Source organism: Saccopteryx leptura, chromosome 12 (genome assembly GCF_036850995.1).
Source record: "Saccopteryx leptura isolate mSacLep1 chromosome 12, mSacLep1_pri_phased_curated, whole genome shotgun sequence".
NCBI lineage: Eukaryota > Metazoa > Chordata > Mammalia > Chiroptera > Emballonuridae > Saccopteryx > Saccopteryx leptura.
The window spans coordinates 7,087,507-7,101,150 of record NC_089514.1 but is presented as its reverse complement, the minus strand read 5'-3'; the positions used below and the strand labels follow the sequence as shown (position 1 = coordinate 7,101,150).

At 49.8% G+C, this 13,644-nt stretch overlaps 1 protein-coding gene across 8 annotated transcripts in view; it reads right to left on the bottom strand.

Moving 5' to 3' along the window:
* ELMO1 (engulfment and cell motility 1) overlaps positions 1–13,644 on the bottom strand; it is a 505,561-nt gene that overhangs the window by 251,209 nt on the left and 240,708 nt on the right. For all 8 annotated transcript variants that reach the window (XM_066353938.1, XM_066353942.1, XM_066353943.1 and 5 more), the window contains one exon: positions 7,947–8,051. In XM_066353938.1, the coding sequence (XP_066210035.1) occupies positions 7,947–8,051 (105 nt within the window). The remainder of the gene's footprint in view (positions 1–7,946; positions 8,052–13,644) is intronic.

Below are 13,644 nucleotides of genomic sequence, written 5' to 3'. Positions count from 1 at the left end.
GGACGCCTCCGCACGGGGGCTGCAACCCCTACGGGAGTCCACGAACCCCCGAGGGGCTTGGGCTCCGGACACTGGAAGCAGACTCCTGGGTTTTGATGTCAGCTCTGGCACTTCCTGAGCTGTGTGACCCTGGGCAGACCACCTGACCCCTCGGTGTGTCTGTCCCCTCATCTGTACAATGGACCCGGTGACAGTGCCGACGTCACAGGGGCGTTGAAAGCAAGGATTCAAAGCGTTTAGCGCCGCTGTTATAGCCAGCTCTAGGCTTGCTGTTAATGAGGCTTAGAGCAGAAAAGTTAAAAAAGTTTCCCCTAAATGGCTTTGAACTTGAGGTTCTCTGACCTCAGTGGACAGAGGGGGCTACATACTGGGAGAAGGGTCCAGAGGCTGCCTTACTGTCCCTTCCCTGAGAGCGCTGAGGGGGACATCACAGTGTTTAAGCACTCAGGACACATAGAGCCCTGGGCGGGGGGCTCCTCGCGCCCTGGGTCACCCCCCGCCCCCCAGCACTCGGTCCTCAGAGCCGCCTCAAGAACCAGACCTCCATGTTCCACTGGTGAGTTAGGGTCTCACCGGTATTTCTCCCAACTATTTTGGAAGAAAGTATTGTTGACTGCGTGTGCGTGACAAGGCGGAAGAACCCACTTGAGGGCTGTGAACCAGTGTGCTCATGCTTTTTACATCCTGCGTCCTGTGATAGATAAAATGGCTGTAACGGGAGAACTCGAGGAAACGACTCTTAGGTACACCTGGCCGTCCTGTCCCGTGACGTACGTCACTGACGTGTTACAAATTCTTGCTCTGATTTGGAATTGCGTTAGAAACACACATGTGCCCTGGCTCACAAGTGTACAAAACTATATTGTGATGCATCTGATTTTTAAAGGGATTTCCGTCCCTTCCCCCCTTCGGGAAACTCACGATCTTCTATCACAGCGACCCAGTGTGCAAGGATATTCCGACTGGGTGAAATATTCATCGCAAATTACGAGTCGGTTGAGGCGAGAACTGCAGGGGACAAAAGAGCAACTCGTTCCCAGAATTTTCCTTCTGCTTTGTCCCAGGCGGCCTCGGTGCCGTATCAATTGTGAAGTTAGTGGGGTAACGGCCTCGTGAAAAACACACGTTGTTCGTGACGCAGCATCAACCCGAAGAAAGAGGAGACCCTCCGGAGAAGGCGCCAGGTCTGCTCTGTTCTGTTCTGCACTGATCCAGCACCAGGGCGATTCTCCGGGAAGCAGCGCCCCCATTTAAAACTGGGTCACCGGGAACGGAAGCGAATCCTACGTGATTCTGATACAAACACGAATAACTTAGACGACATGAAACGGGCACCTACCTGCTCGAGATATTGTGGAAAACTGGAAAGGAGTCAGGTCTTGACGGCTTGTGCAATGTGCCCAGCATGGGTCACATCTAAAACCTCAGAAGTTAACAAAAACAAAACAAAACAAAAAATCCAAAGAAGGAAAAAAAAAAAAGACAAGATAAAACAAAACAAAACAAAAAACCTCCCTTCTCCCTTCCTGTGCGCGCGGTTCCAATTTCTGGTGTCTGAGAACCAGCGCCTGCCTTTCTCGGTGGCCACCACGTCCACCGGGCCCGGCACCCGCCAGGCAGATGGGAGGTGTAGGTTAGCATTTCCCGAATGCACCAGGAAGTGAGTAAACATGAACGCTGAGAGGGGTTTCTCTTCCTTCAGGGAGAGGCTTTTGAGCATCTAAGAAGATGAACCTTTTTTGTTTTCTGCGTGAATTGGATTTTCCTCTGAAGAAAAGATAAAAACAGTAACAGAAGCATCTCGCTTGCATGTATCTGGCTTATACTGTTGCATACTGAAACAGCTTATCCGACGTTTCTAGGGTCTGGAATTGTGCACAGCATGCGTCTGTCTGTCTGGCTGTAATGCCCAGATGGGACCGGATGACTGACAACAGGTTTTGAACCTACCTCGACCTTCTGAAATACTTCTGTGTGTGACTCCCCCTGTCCCTCATCTGAAGCTACGACCGTGTCTGAAATCTGGAACACCTAACGGACAGATAGACCTCTGACAACAGGCTCATCTATTTCTTTAAGTGCTTTTAAATCATTTTAGTGTCAGTGAAACATTGGCTAATATGGTGATATGCAGGAAAAGCACAGCCTTGGTTTTCAAAGGACGGACGGTCTAATAAAGACTGTGATGTTGCGTACGAAGCTCGTCATAAGACGGAACAGAGAGGTGCTATCTCTCTGACTTTTAAGAATGACTTCTGCTCAAGCCAGATTTAGGGAGACCATAACTGAATGCCAAATGCTTGCTTGACGGTCTCACCAACTTTCCACGCTTCCTAATCCCTCTTCATGGATTCTGCCCCCTTTCCCTCCGTGGCAAGGACAGTCCTGCTGTGTCCACCACATGCAAGCCCAGAGACAGAAGGCTACAGATTGGAAAGAGCCTGAGATTTGAAGGCCAAAGACGTTGTTACAAATTCCACCCGTTGACCGGCTGTCTGACCTAGTGGACCCCTCTGCTCCTCCCTAAGTCTCAGTTCCTGAATCTATAAAACGGTGAGAACAATGCTTATATCACGGGCTTTTCTTGAAAATGGAGCTAATTGATGAAACATTTTTTTTTTTTTTTTTTTTTTTTTGTATTTCTCCGAAGTTGGAAACGGGGAGGTAGTCAGATTCTCGCATGCACCCAACCGGGATCCACCCGGCATGCCCACCAGGGGCGTCGCTCTGTTGCATCCAGAGCCATTCTAGCGCCTGAGGCAGAGGCCAGGGAGCCATCCCCAGCACCCGGGCCATCTTTGCTCCAATGGAGCCTTGGCTGTGGGAGGGGAAGAGAGAGACAGAGAGGAAGGAGAGGGGGAGGGGTGGAGAAGCAGATGGGCGCTTCTCCTGTGTGCCCTGGCCGGGAATCGAACCCAGGACTCCTGCACGCCAGGCTGACGCTCTACCACTGAGCCAACTGACCAGGGCGATGGAACATTTTTTAGATGTTACTCAACCCACACTAAGGACTCATCTTCTCTGGTCACATAAGAGATGAAGATGATGACCGTGAAGAAGTAACTTCACCCTGAAACCACCTTATTCATTGTTGCGTTTTTCTTAAGTATGTTTGGATGCCCCTCCGTCCACCTTGGAGCTGGCCACCGTGTGTCTGGGAGCCTCCGGTTTCCTCGTCGTGACCTCCTCCTACCGTGTGGCTGAAACTCAGCTCCGGCAGTCGCCAGCATGAGTCTTGAACCCAACGAAAACCAAATCATTTGGGTTTCTCTACAGGTCCCAGTGAATAATAATTCAATACACAAAAGGACATCTATTCTAAAGCTAAAGGTTTCATGTCCAACGGAGCTACTAAGCTTGTCATTCCAGAAAGAGCACCATCACCACCAAAAAAAAAATAAGAAGAAGAAGAAAAAAGAGGCACACAAACAGAAAGCCACAACAGGCTGCGCTCTGTGTCACTGCCCTGTCTCTGAAACGGGGGGGGGGGGGCAGCAGGGCGATGGGAGGAGCCAGGCACCCCCTGCCACCTGTCACAGCAGGACTGGGTGGGGACGGCTGGGGCAGAGGCATCTTCAGAAGGAGTGAAAGCGATTACTCCCGGAGTAAGTAAGACCCAGAAGTCTGCAGCCGCGCGGGGACACCAGATGAGACTCCAGGCGCGGCGGGGAGCTGAGACTGGCACTCCTCCTCGCGGGCTGTGCCCGCCCGAGTGTGGGGTAATTCAATCACTTCCCCTGCTCTCGTGAGCGCACAGCTGCAGAGAACACGGGAGACACCGGGCAGCCCGTCCGCAAGCTCCCCTTCAGACACAGACCTCGGGATTTTCAGACGATGAAACATGAACTGATCGCTGGCAAGAGGCCATTTCAGTGAAAGCTCAGGACACTCTCTCCTCCTGACATTGACAAGAAATGACTGAAAATCCACACGGTGGCAGCAACCACCAGGGGATTGCCTGCGGGCCAGGGCTGGTGCCCGTGGCCTTCTGACCCTGGGTGAGGAAGGTCATCCTTGCAGCTCTCAGGGAAAGTGGGTTCGAGGGTGCCAGGACGCAGAGTACACAGAATGCGGTGCCCACCTGGATGAGGTCCCTGCTGCCCTTCCCTGCTGCCTGTTAGACGGGCCCAGCTGCACAGGAGTCCCACCTGCACAGAAGGGTCCGATGGCCCCACGTGAGCAGCCCTGACCGGTCCACACCACTTCATGGACCGCACCCCCGTCCACCCGTTCCAGCCAGCAGTCTCCCTCCTTCTTCCTCGGAGACTGTCCCATTCACTTCGCTCCAGAGTGCCTCGTTCGGACAGCTTCTCCCCACGTCCCCGCCCCTCCCCTAGTTCAGGGTCCCATCCTTGCTCTCTCACTTCCCAAATTTTATTTTCCCTGCGAGTCGCGGTGGCTCATATTTGCTTTCTGGCTGGACAGTGATTTTGTGTTTTTTTTTCTCTTTTCTAAAATAAACTCTCATCATCTTCATGTAAAACCAGTTAGAAGTTCTTCACTGCCTCCGGGGTCAAGTCCAAACGTCATCAGATTGCTGAAAGATCCCTAATGAACTAGCCTACCGTTGCCTGCCAAGCCACAGTCACCGTGAGCCCCGTTTCAGACATGTCATTATACCGTTTCAGGTTCCCGGAACGAAGCGCGTGCCTTCTGCCTGGAGCCCTCCCCCATTCGAACCCCACTCCTTCACCTGATGAACCAGCGCCATCCGCCAGTCCTGAGCGCGGCTACCAGTTCCTCCGAGCACCTTTCCTGACCCGACCTCCACATCTGTGTTGATGACTCTCACCCGCGCTCCCAATGTTCCTCCCTCCCCAGTCAAAATAGGGTGTGGCAGAGAGGGCGGCCGCTGAGCTGGCACAGGAGGCCACCGGACAGGCTGGAAAAATACAGGAGCACAGTGTCTGAGCCAATGTGAGGGCGGAGGGGGCGTCCGGCGCCAAGAGGGAGTATTTGCGCGCACGTATGTATAAGTGTGTGTGCGTTTGTGTAGTGTGTGCGCGCACGCTACACTTTCTTTCAAAAATCTCACCCATAGATCTGACTGGCAGAGTGCACGGTGAGGCTCTATGCAGGTGCAGAACAAGTGTTTACTGAAGGACATATAGAAATGATAAATAAGCAATGGCATTCAAACAGGAGATGTACCTGGTCAAAAAAAAAAAAAAAAAAAAAGAACCAAATAGGACTTTCAGTATTTAGATCACAAGTTCCCAATCCCCGTGGTATTTGCTGTCATAGTCACCACAAACCTTTCTTGCAGAACGGCTGAGCCCTCACATACAGTGTGTTCGTAAAGTCATGGTGCACTTTTGACCGGTCACAGGAAAGCAACAAAAGACGACAGAAATGTGAAATCTGCATCAAATAAAAGGAGACCTTTCCCAGTTTCATACCTATTCAATGCAGTTCACTGTGGGCTCATGCACAGATTTTTTAGGGCTCCTTAGGTAGCTATCCCGTATAGCCTCTACAGACTCGTCACTGACTGATGGCCTACCAGAACGGGGTTTCTCCACCAAACTGCCGGTTTCTTTCAACTGCTTATCCCACCAAGTAATGTTATTCCTATGTGGCGGCGCTTCGTTATAAATGCGCCGATATTCACGTTGCACTTTGGTCACGGATTCGAATTTAGCAAGGCACAGAACACACTGAACTTTCCTCTGTACCATCCACATCTCAACTGGCATGGACATGGGCTGCTCTGCTGTATACACGGTGTTATGTCATCATCTGCGCATGCGCACATGCTGCCACATCATCCTACAGAAACTGGGAGGGTTTTCCTTTTATTTGGTGCAGATTTCTATTGTCTTTTGTTGCTTTCCTGTGACCGGTGCACCATGACTTTACGGCCACATGTACATGCCCCACGCCCCCACGCATTTGTGTAAATAGCTTGAGCTCTCCGCCCGCCCAGTCAGACCCAAACTCAGGGGGATGACAGAACGCATCGGGAAAGGGGCGGTTTCGAGAGCAGAGGGGGCGTCTCCATTACGAGGATGTCCAGCCAATGAGAAAAAGTGCACGTGGGCCCAAAGGGCCACACTTCTCTTTACAAATAGGTTCTTCTTTTAAGTCCCTGTTAGCTGGAAAGTTCCGTCAGACTTCCATCCCATTCCTTTCGCTTGTAACAGTTTGGAGAACACAGGGAGGAAACCAGGCTTACAACATTCAATTACTTTCTCATGAGACATATGCTGCATAGGCAATTAAAAATGTATTCAGCATCAATAACCTCTAATTTTGGAAACAGGCACCCACAGACATTAATCATTAATTCTAAATTTGATGTCTACATGACTTCCTTTCCCCACGCGGCCCTCCAAGGCTGTCCGACATGGCATCTCAAAAATATTAATTTACTTCCTTGAGAGCAGACCACAGTCTTAGGGAAAAAAACAACAACAACAAAAAAACATCTGTGCCATAATATACGCACACATTACAAGCCAAACGAAACTTTTATGAAAAAGAAAAAAAAAAAAAACCAAACAATTTTCTTCACCAGACGCCTACATCAAACCGTCACGCTGCACACGGTGAATTCACACAGGGATGTGTGTCGGTTACTTCTCAATAAGAAAAGGAAGAAAACAATTTTCTTACGGAAGATTGCATTTTGGGCCAAGCACCTAATTTCACACTTTTTAGAGTAACCTAAAATCCTTCATATAATCAAATTACAAATAATATTTCGGTAGAGATCAAAGCTTATCGAATTGCAGAGAGGGAAAAACACATCAAGTTAAAAGAAAAGTGCCTGCAGAGAACTCAGGGGCCTGGCATGGCTTTCTCAAGGGGGTCTCTCGGGGGTAGGACGTTTGTCACCGTGAAGATGGTCCTGCCTTGTATTCCATGCTGGGGCCAGAGCACCCCATGGAGCAGCGCCACAGCCAGAGGAGCACACCCTCACATTTCCAAAGGCCCCCAGGGCAATACCGCTCCCTTGCTTAGACAAGAAGTTCTAGCCTAGCGTGAAAAGGAATTGCCCACATTTACTTCACTAGAGAACCACCGGGGGGCGGGGTCGCCAATCCCAGCCTCCAGGAAGCCAGTGCCACCAGGAGGACTCCAGAGAAACCAGGAGCCTGACAGGCTCTTCCCTTATTCTCATGTCAGCCCTCCTCTTCCCTGGTAGACAACCACTCATCCTCTCTGCGCTGAGATCTAGTGAGCTTCTTCACTGCGCCTAGTCCCCAGTCCTCTGTGCCCCTTGATTCACACCCTCCCCTGCCCCCTCAATCCTGGATGGGTCCACCTCGCCCTGAGGACGGGCGGGCGGCAGGTGGCAGCACAGACCCAGAAGCCAGGGGAGCAGCCCTGGAGGGCACACCCTCTCTGTCACTGTCCCCCGTGCTCTCCCCTCACTTGGTCCTTCCCAGGGCTGCACCTCCCAGTCAGCAGTTCCTCTCCCTCGCCCGCCACGGACTCCACCTGGGTGGCCCAGTGTCTCTTCCCCTCCCTCCTCTCCCCTTCCCCTTTCTCTTTATCTCCAGCCCCGGCACTGCACAGGGGAGCCCCCGGCACCCTTCTCAAGAAGCCGGAGAGGTCCAAGGGTCTCCACTGACGTTGGAATCCTGCCGGTGTACGGTAGACCGTTCATTTCTCTTCCTTGTTATTTAAGTGCGAGAGCTTTGGCCACAATGAAATATTGAAATTTTACAAAACATATCGCATCACCAAAAATAAAAATTAAAAAAAAGTTTCCCAGCGCTTTTAAATTGTCATCATCTGAAAAATACTTCGAGGTTCCAAGTCTTCGCTTCTCGGCCCCCTGATTGATTTCCTTTGATTTTCATTTTAACTTTGCTCAGTGCTGGAAGCCAGAAATCTGAGGCCACCGCATCTAAAGGTCGCACCTCCACACCCGTGAGTTTGAAATTCACATTCAGTGGGGGAACCTGGCACAGGCAGGAACCTGGCACAGGTGAGCTTACCCGGATGTAGGCGTCCTGGTGCTGCTTGGCAAAGTAGAGCATGTTGTCCAGCGCCAGCATCCCGGGAGGGGTCTGCGTGAAGTCCATGGCGGGGTTGACGTGATTCTGCGGTTGAAACAGAAGGGCCGGTCAGGTTACCACCGCCTTGGCAGACTTCACCCGCCCCCGGAGGTCTGGCTTCCCCTCCTTGAGGCCAAAGTACCACCAGGCAGACTCCAAGTAATCAAGGAGGAAGACGTTTTCCGTCTCCATAGAAACCTGTCGGGGCGGCGGCGGGGCCTTTTTTTGAAGGCGCAGCGACGCCAGCTTTCATACCTGGGGGTTAGGAAACTCAGCGGAAGATCAAAGGATAGGGTTGTTCTGAGACTTAACGCGGCAGGAAGAAGAATGTCATGTCGCTATTTCTGCTGTGAAACCCACAGCATTGGGGGAGGGAGGCCTGGGAGGGGGCCCCATCTCTGCCAGTGGCCTTTCTGCACCTTCACCTGCTCACCCTCAGGAGGGAGGGTTCTGTAGGACCACCCTGTCCATCGATTTCATGAACAGTCCAGAGTTACCTCGACTGCAGGCCTCTGGGCTCAGACACTTGATAAAAAAACAGACGTCCACAGGGTCCTGACATTGGCTGGCTCTCGGGGACGGGTCTGGCCTGTGGTCACCATGCCCAGCGCGGGAACCAGCAAGAGAAAGTGATGGTTACAAACACGTCCAACCAGTTCTCTGCCCGGTCAAGGTCACCCGGTAAACACAAGGCTCTTGTCCAGAGTCACAAACCGTTTTCCACTATTCATCGTCACAAGTGACCACTGCTATCTGTCCTGAAGATTCATATCTAAGTGATGAATGATTTCAGAGAACTAATTTTGTTGTTGTTGTTGTTGTTAAAGAGCTGAAAAAGAAATGTTCAGGCGGCGTTAACCCTCTGAGTAGTATGAACATTCATGTACGTCCTCATGCCTCCTGACCATCCAGAGTATGATCATACATGTGTGTAAGGCAACATTTAAAAAAGGCAAACGTATGTGCTTCTTGTTTCCATAAATTGGTTATCAAAGAAACATGATTTTAAGTTAATAAAACTGGAACTGGAACTAATTTCATTGTTTGAAAAAAAAAATTCACTCATGGGGGTCAGTGAGCATGAAAAAAACTCATTACTCAAAGTTCTTGTTTCCATAAATTGGTTATCAAACAAACATGATTTTAAGTTAATAAAACTGGAACTGGAACTAATTTCATTGTTCGAAAAAAAAAAATTCACTCATGGGGGTGAGTGGGCATGAAAAAAACTTATTACTCAAAGGGTTAAAAAAACCCGTTTTTATCTCATAATGTAGGTAATTTGTATGAAACATCGTATTTCTGTTTTGTTCCTAAACACTTCTTCATCGGCAGCTCGGATCTCTGACTCGCCAGGGGAATTTTAGCTAACTGTAATTTTCTTCTAATTCCAGTTCAGGAAGGCCTCCTTGTTCACTTGCTCAAGGGGCACACAACCCATACTTTTGTACATTGTTTAAGAATACATAAAAGCTGTCTTTTCCATGTTGGTGAAATATTTGAAAAACAACAACAACGTTTTTATGAGCTAATGTGTAAAAATTACAAGCGAGCGTTGCTGCCCACTGGCCACGGTGCACAGTGCACGGTGCTGAGGGCACCCCTGCCCACGGCCCTAACAGCAAAGTGGGTCAGAGTCGGGACTGCACTGTTTTCATCCAGCATTTCAGCCTGATTCCTTTACTAGGACGTTGGAAAGTCCTTCCAATACCAAAGCAGCACCGCTTACAGAAGGGTAGAGCGCATAAAATATATACAATTGTGACGAAAATGCATTTCACCAGATATATCAAACACAGGGGGGGAACTTCGGCTTTAATCTGAAATCTATTGGAGTAAGAGGGTCAGGTTTGTATTCAGTAGTGGGTGGGGGGGGGGGAGAGGGGTCAAAATGCTGGAAATAAGAGAAAAGAGATTCCGTCAAAAAGGTAACTGAGGTGAGAGACTTTATAACATTTTTCTTTCTTTAGAGCAGTGGTCCCCTACCTTTTTTGGGGCCACGGACCAGTTTAATGTCAGAAAATATTTTCACAGACCGGCCTTTAGGGTGGGACGGATAAATGTATCACGAGACCGAGACAAGTGTCAAGAGTGAGTCTTAGACGGATGTAACAGAGGGAATCTGGTCATTTTTAAAAAATAAAACATTGTTCAGACTTAAAAATAAATAAAATGGAAATGATGTAAGTTATTTATTCTTTCTCTGCAGACTGGTACCAAATGGCCCACGGACCGGTACCAGTCTGCGGCCCAGGGATTGGGGACCACTGCTTTAGATGACAACAGTGGAACTTCTCCCAATACACGTAAATTTATCATTTTGACTTTTACCACATTAGATTTTCATGAACACAAGTAACATTTTAAAAAGTTAATATACTGCCTGACCAGGTGGTGGCGCAGTGGATAGAACATCAGACTGGGACGCAGAGGACCAGTTTCGACAATCTGAGGTCACTGGCTTGAGCGCGGGCTCACCAGCTTGAGTGTGGGATCATAGATATGATACCTTGGTCGCTGGTTTGAAGTCCAAGGTCGTTGGCTTGAGCAAGGGGTCACTTGCTTTGCTGGATGGAGCCCCTCAGTCAAGGAACATATGAGAAAGCAATCAATGAACAACTAAGTTGCTGCAATAAAGAACTGATGCTTCTCATCTCTCTCCCTTCCTGTCCCTCTCTCTGTCTCTCTCCTTGTCTGTCTCTCTCTCTCTTTCTCTCTCTCTCTCTCTCTCACACACATACACACACACACACACACACACAAAGCTAATATTTACTGAGCACTTTCATGTCTTTCCTGTTGTTATCCAGGAAATAGTCACTATTTACTGATGAGGAAACCACAGTGCCAATAAGATTGCCACCAGTTGGATAGTCAGATTTCTTGATTTTATTTATCCATTTTGGAGGCGGGGAGAGAGAAAGGGGACACATAGGAAGTTTCATCTCCCATACGTGCCTTGCCCGGGCAAACCTGGGGTTTCGAACCAGTGACCTCACCATTCCAAGGCGACACTTTATCCACTGCGCCACCACAGGTCAGGTCGATAGTTGGATGTCTTTGTTTTTAGCACTGTCAGCATTTAGAATCTAAATAGCCCGGGAAAAAAGTTTATTTGAGAAAAATATAAGCTAATCAGTATTAGCTGCCACCCTGCACCAGCCAGCCAGCGAAGAAGCGTGTGCCAATGGGAGAGAGAAGCACGGCATTTATCTCAGACCTGTTCCCAGAGTTGGTCTATGAGCCTATTCCAAAAATAAGTACGGAAAAAAGGAAATCAAATGCCAAAAATTAGTGTCTCTGAATCTAACGCGAACAGCCCCCGAAAGCTACGTGCTAGTGAGGTAGTCCCGGAGGAAGGTCCCCGTGACTGGAGAGTCGTCAGTCTTGTTAGAAGGAGCTCCCAGGTTCCCCCTGAAGTCCCCTTCTGTCCATCACACGCCCCCTTAGGCACACACTGGGGCCACCAGAGAGGGTGCCGCTGCTCTCGAGAGGTCTTCCAGGTAAGAAACAATATAATTTGTTTTTAGGGTTCTTTTAAAGAAACATGGAGCTGTTTCTCAAGTAGTCCCAATAAAATAATGCCTGGGTCGTGCCAGGCATTCTGCAAAGCATCTTGTGTGTGCTAACTCTTTGTGTGTGTGTATTTTTCTGAAGTTAGAAGTTGGGAGGCAGATAGACAGACTCCCGCATTCACCCGACTGGGATCCACCCGGCGTGCCCACCAGGGGGTGATGCTCTGCCCATCTGGGGTGTTGCTCCGCCACTGAAGGAGCCATTCTAGCACCTGAGGTGGAGGCCATGGAGCCATCCTCAGTGGCCGGGGCCAACTTTGCTCCAATGGAGCCTTGTCTGTGGGAGGGGAAGAGAGAGACAGAGAGGAAGGAGAGGGGGAAGGGTGGAGAAGCAGATAGTCACTTCTCCTGTGTGCCCTGGCCAGGAATCAAACCCAGGACTTCCACACGCCGGGCTGACACTCTACCGCTGAGCTACCGGCCCGGGGCCCATGCTAACTCTTAATTCTCATGAAACTCCAACAAAGTCAGTTCTTTTCTTATTTTCCTTTGACAGAGAAAGAAACTGAGGCACAGGGAATCTGGTGGAGCTTGCCCAAAGTTTAGTGCCAAAATTTAAACTCGCGAGTCCCGACTCTTAACCAGGAACGTGTATCACCGAGCCGTTGAAGTTCACAAGGACGTGCAGCACAGCGGTCCTGCCCAGCAAAGAGGGCCTGCCCGTGAGCCCCCCTCTCTAACAGAAGCCGTCATCTCCCCACCCCTCCCAGACAGAACCGGCCTCAGTCTCGCTCGTGTTCAACAAACCACTCCTATCGTCTCTGACAAACAGGCTACTACTGCACAAAGGCCAGTTAGAAAGCTGCCTTTGATCTTCCTGGGACTTGCCCTAAAGCAGGGGTCCCCAAACTTTTTACACAGGGGCCAGTTCACTGTCCCTCAGACCATTGGAGGGCCAGACTATAAAAAGAAACTATGAACAAATCCCTATGCACACTGCACATATCTTATTTTAAAGTAAAAAAACAAAATGGGAACAAATACAATATTTAAAATAAAGAACAAGTAAATTTAAATCAACAAACTGACCAGTATTTCAATGGGAACTATGCTCCTCTCACTGACCACCAATGAAAGAGGTGCCCCTTCCGGAAGTGCGGCGGGGGCCAGATAAATGGCCTCAGGGGGCTGTATGCGGCCCACGGGCCGTACTTTGGGGACCCCTGCCCTAAAGTATGGACACCAGTGCTTTGTAGATGAAAAATTAATGACTTTGTAGGGGTGGGTGCACTCTCTTCTCTTCCTCCTTTCCTCCCTCCCTCCCTCTCTCCCTCCCTCCCTCCCTCCCCTTCTCTCTCTCTCTCTCTCTCTCTCTCTCTCTTAACTCCGGGTACATTTTCTCAGCCCCTCTCTCCTTGAAAACAGTCTTTCCTTTTTCTCTCTTGGTTTCAATCACCCATGAAATAATTTTACAAACCTGGGTTCTGAGACCAGGAAAACTGTGAAAGCTACACTCTGGGAGCTTGGGAAGCGTTCTGTACTGTGGCAAAAACACCCCGAGAACCCGGCGAGGCCAACAACCCCCACCCTACGCCTCCGTTCTTATTTATGAGACGTCCTGGATGCAGATTTATTGTCTTTCCTTGTTCTGTGATATTTTTCCACCTGTCTTGCAACAGGAGCTGCGTGCGTTTTGATAAACGGCTTGAAATGTTCCCTGGCTTTACAGCAGAGCCTGTGTGCCTCTCTTTGCACGTCCTCCCGAAACGCCATTTGCCGGTTCCTGCGGGAAACGCCGCTCCGTGCATCACATCAGACAGACAGCCCTGGGCCCCTAGAGAAAGGGGGGTGGGGGATGGCTGCCTCTCTTCCCGAGGCATCGGGGTCTTCCGCTCTGGGGAAATGACACCAACCGCTGAAGACAGTGCCATTTACTTTTTTATTTTTATTTTATTTTTTTTTACAGGGAGCCCCCTCTGTGGGGTTGGGGTGCCGAGTTCCAGAGATCCATTTCTGTTCTGTTACCCCCATGCCCGCGTTTTAGCTGGATTATTTCAGCGACACATCCACCAAGGGCAGGTTCAAGGTCTAAGACGGGGGACCATTCGGCCGGTTCCAGGCCC